The sequence below is a fragment of the Nylanderia fulva genome, unplaced genomic scaffold (genome assembly GCF_048542155.1).
Source record: "Nylanderia fulva isolate GAGA-0341 unplaced genomic scaffold, ASM4854215v1 Scaffold214, whole genome shotgun sequence".
Taxonomy (NCBI): domain Eukaryota; kingdom Metazoa; phylum Arthropoda; class Insecta; order Hymenoptera; family Formicidae; genus Nylanderia; species Nylanderia fulva.
In genome coordinates, this window is record NW_028190280.1 from 160,429 (window position 1) to 163,789 (window position 3,361).

General features: G+C 43.4%; 1 protein-coding gene across 1 annotated transcript; it reads right to left on the reverse strand.

Annotated features, from left to right (window-relative positions):
* Positions 1-2,161: 2,161 nt before the first annotated feature.
* Positions 2,162-3,361, reverse strand: LOC146723246 (uncharacterized). The gene is made up of 2 exons (XM_085482721.1): positions 2,807-3,361; positions 2,162-2,578 (listed from the first exon to the last, which is right to left on the reverse strand). Exons 1-2 carry the CDS (start codon positions 3,359-3,361, stop codon positions 2,162-2,164), a joined length of 972 nt encoding a protein of 323 aa, XP_085338847.1.

Genomic DNA, 3,361 nt, shown 5'->3' on the forward strand with positions numbered 1-3,361 from the left:
CAGCATCCCTCTCCCGCAAAATCCAGACTTGGGTCTCTCTCTCGACGCGAGCTACCGACTCTCTCGCCACAGCATCGCTCTCGCCACAAAATCCAGGCTTGGATCTCGCTCTCGCCGCGAGCCGCGCGTTGCCTCTCTCTCGCTCCGACGGGAGAGCGCGTATACCGCCGCGCGCTACCTCTCTCTCTCGCTCCGACGGGAGAGCGCGTATACCGCCGCTGCGGCCCGTCTTCTCTCTCGAAATGCGTGCGTCTCTCTTACTCTTAATGTCGTGTGCGCCTCGTAAGATAAAATTATCGATTCTGCCGCAGCATGGATGTCTTATCTCGTAAGATAATAATATCGATTTTTTCTCGCTGAATGCAATGTCCTTGACAAGATAATTATCTCTCGCAAAGTATGTAATGGGTGGCGCGCAAATAAAGTACACCATGATATATACATATAAGTATTTATTTGTCTTATATTTAATACATAATTATATATAAAGTTTTATTACATATTAAAAACTAAAGCCACCAGCTCGCAATCGACAAGTTGGTGCATGTCGAAGGCGTTGCTAGCGCGTATCGCATTCGGCAATTCTCTCGCATTCGTTACAGTGGATGCAATATTGGAGAATTGCGTATGTTTGATATCGACCGTTGCGATGAGCCTCGTCAATCGATCGAACATTATTTCGATGCATGAATCAAGCTCGAACATACGACGTAACGTCGATTCGACCATCATGCGCACGTCCGCTGATTCGAGACTTATGAGCTTGGTGTCGTTTATCTTGTGAAATCGCACTGTTAGCGGCCCGACACTTATGCAATTATACACATCGTTGTTGGAGGAGGAGTCATTGTTCAGGTAATTGTGAATAGCGTGGCGTTGCTCGTAGAGTCCTTTCCACGTTTCAAGAGATAGTAATAGCTGTTTTCCCCGATGATCTCCTATGGCGATCTCCACATAACTCGGCGGATCCACTCTGATGCCGATTTCGAGGAATTTGAATTCCGTTGCCGTCAATGCGTATTGTCTTCCAAGTATGCGAACCGCACGAGGCTCCAGCGAAACGCTGTAAAAATTAGATAAAAAAGATAAAATAAAATTAAAAAATATAAAATATATAAAAGATACAAAAAAGTTATACTTACTCGTCGCATTTCTTCTCGCACGTTTCTTCATGTCTCGGCATGTAGTAATTCATGCTGCTGCTGCTTCTTTGAACCGAGGGTATTAAAAAGTGAACCGTCAGTTAGAACGGTCTACGAAAGACTGATTATATAATAAGGTACTAATAATCGAGTAACGGTCATTTTTAAAATATTAGGAGAGGGGGATTCTTAGAAATATATCTGGAGGGAAAGACAAATTATTAAAAGTAGTGGGGGTAAAAGAAATTCTTAGAAATACGATTGCGTGAGAAATTTTTAAAAGTAGTAGGGGTAAAAGGAATTCTTAGAAATATCTGGTTAGGAAAAATAACAAAAAGAATAGTATGTAAATAATATGTTTATTCAAAAAACGGATGATCGTCGCGATTAGCCGACCACCAATTGAATAATTTAAATACATTTTGTAACGCGCAATTTTTTACATGTTTATTACATCGTAGAGTATATGTGGGATCTAATTTATTTAATGCAGGCACATCTTCATATATGGCATCCAAGGTCTAAATCATGAAACCGCTGCACACATCGTCCACTATTTCGGCAAGCCACTCTCGCTTTTCGAGTCCTTTTACATACACGAGAGAGGACTCTTCTTCTTCTTCCTCCTCGTCTTGTTCATTTATGCCATTGATAGCTGCCGTGATCAAGCGCTGAGCCATGCAGTATGGAACATTTCCATCCTCCCAATGCAAGCTGTGATGATGCTGAGTTATCCATGAGGCCTGGCGCCTTTCCGACTTTATAAGCACGCTCCACGGCACAGGGCATGCGAAGAAATAGTGCGACATGATATATCCTCTTCTCAGGATTCCCGCTTCCTTCACGATAAATCGCTTGTTTAGGATAAATCCTTGCAGGTCGACAAACGTTGGTGCGGACATGATCTCTTCGATGTGAGTCAGTCGAGAGGTATTACTTCACTAACATCAGACATCTCGCATCATCATGATTATGTATCCTTCCTCCCCTCCCTCACACGCGTAGTTGTGTAAACATTTTTAGGTGATTTTGCGCACAACGTTGGTCAACGGGTTGTACTGGATCACGCGATCGTGCATGATGAGGCAGTACGCAGTGGTATTATTAGGTATATTCTCCTTACACTCAAATTCCAATCTCACATCCACCGTTGCGCTCTTGACCGATTCGTTTTGTCGAGAACAATCGATAATCACAAACGGACCGTTTTGTAAAAACCGTGTAATGGTGAGGCTCGGCTCGAGATACTCGTATCCGTAATAATTTTTGCAGAAACGCGCATACGTGTCATACAGAATCGACCATCTGTTTCTATCGAAATCCAGATTCATGTCGTCGTACGGATAACATTCCGAGTTCAAATAGAGTTTCACATTGATTAATTTACAGTTGTCGAATCGACTCGTATCCTCGGACATGACATTTTTACGCCATGTCTGCAGAGCAAAAATTACATATCGCGGCTTCTCCAGTTGAGTCGCGGTCTTAATGGCCCACGAATGCTTGGTCGTACGCTGCAATAGCGGAAATTCGTATAAATCCCACGAGCGGAAACCCATGCTGAGGTAACGTCCGCTTTCCAGAGCGCGCAGCATCGACAGCTTCTTAATCTCGCTCAACAACACGTGTGGCATTCGCCATTGTATCTTGAATATGTTGATCACAGGCTCCAGTGCAGAATCTCCATACAGACAATTATTGTCGTTGCGCGCTCGTATTAGGATCAACTCATGACGCGCATTAATAACAACGCGTTTGTAATCCTTGCAAAATCCCAGCAACATGTGCAGCGGCACACAAAAATTAAAGTATCCATTCACAGTAGTCGGGCTATCCCAGCCTGCATTTCGCATAATCACGCTTCTATCGGATGACATTGTTACATAGTTTTTCAGCAGACTTGTTATTCCCACATTCCTGTTGCGATCAATCTCCACACCATCGAGTTCATAGCAAATTTCGTCAAACATGAATGCGACGCAATTATTTCCCAGCATCACATTGGATCCCTCAACTGGATGAGTTATCCGCAGTTCACCCTCGATGTAGAGGAAACTCTCATACGGCAACGTATATAAATCCTGTTGTTGTATGGGTATTCTTATCTCGTCGCTGTATCCAAATGTTGTGTTGGCAAACGGGTTGTATGTGTGAGTCTCAATCTTGACGATGCGATCGTCAAAGACTGGCTCTTCCTCGATGTTGAGAATCTCAGTCAT

Coding starts and splice junctions, on each gene's coding strand:
- LOC146723246 (XM_085482721.1), bottom strand. CDS start 3,361: ATGACTGAGATTCTCAACATCGAGGAAGAGCCAGTCTTTGACGATCGC. Junction 2,579..2,806: donor GAGATTCTGCACTGGAGCCT/GTGATCAACATA, acceptor TTTGCTCTGCAG/ACATGGCGTAAAAATGTCAT.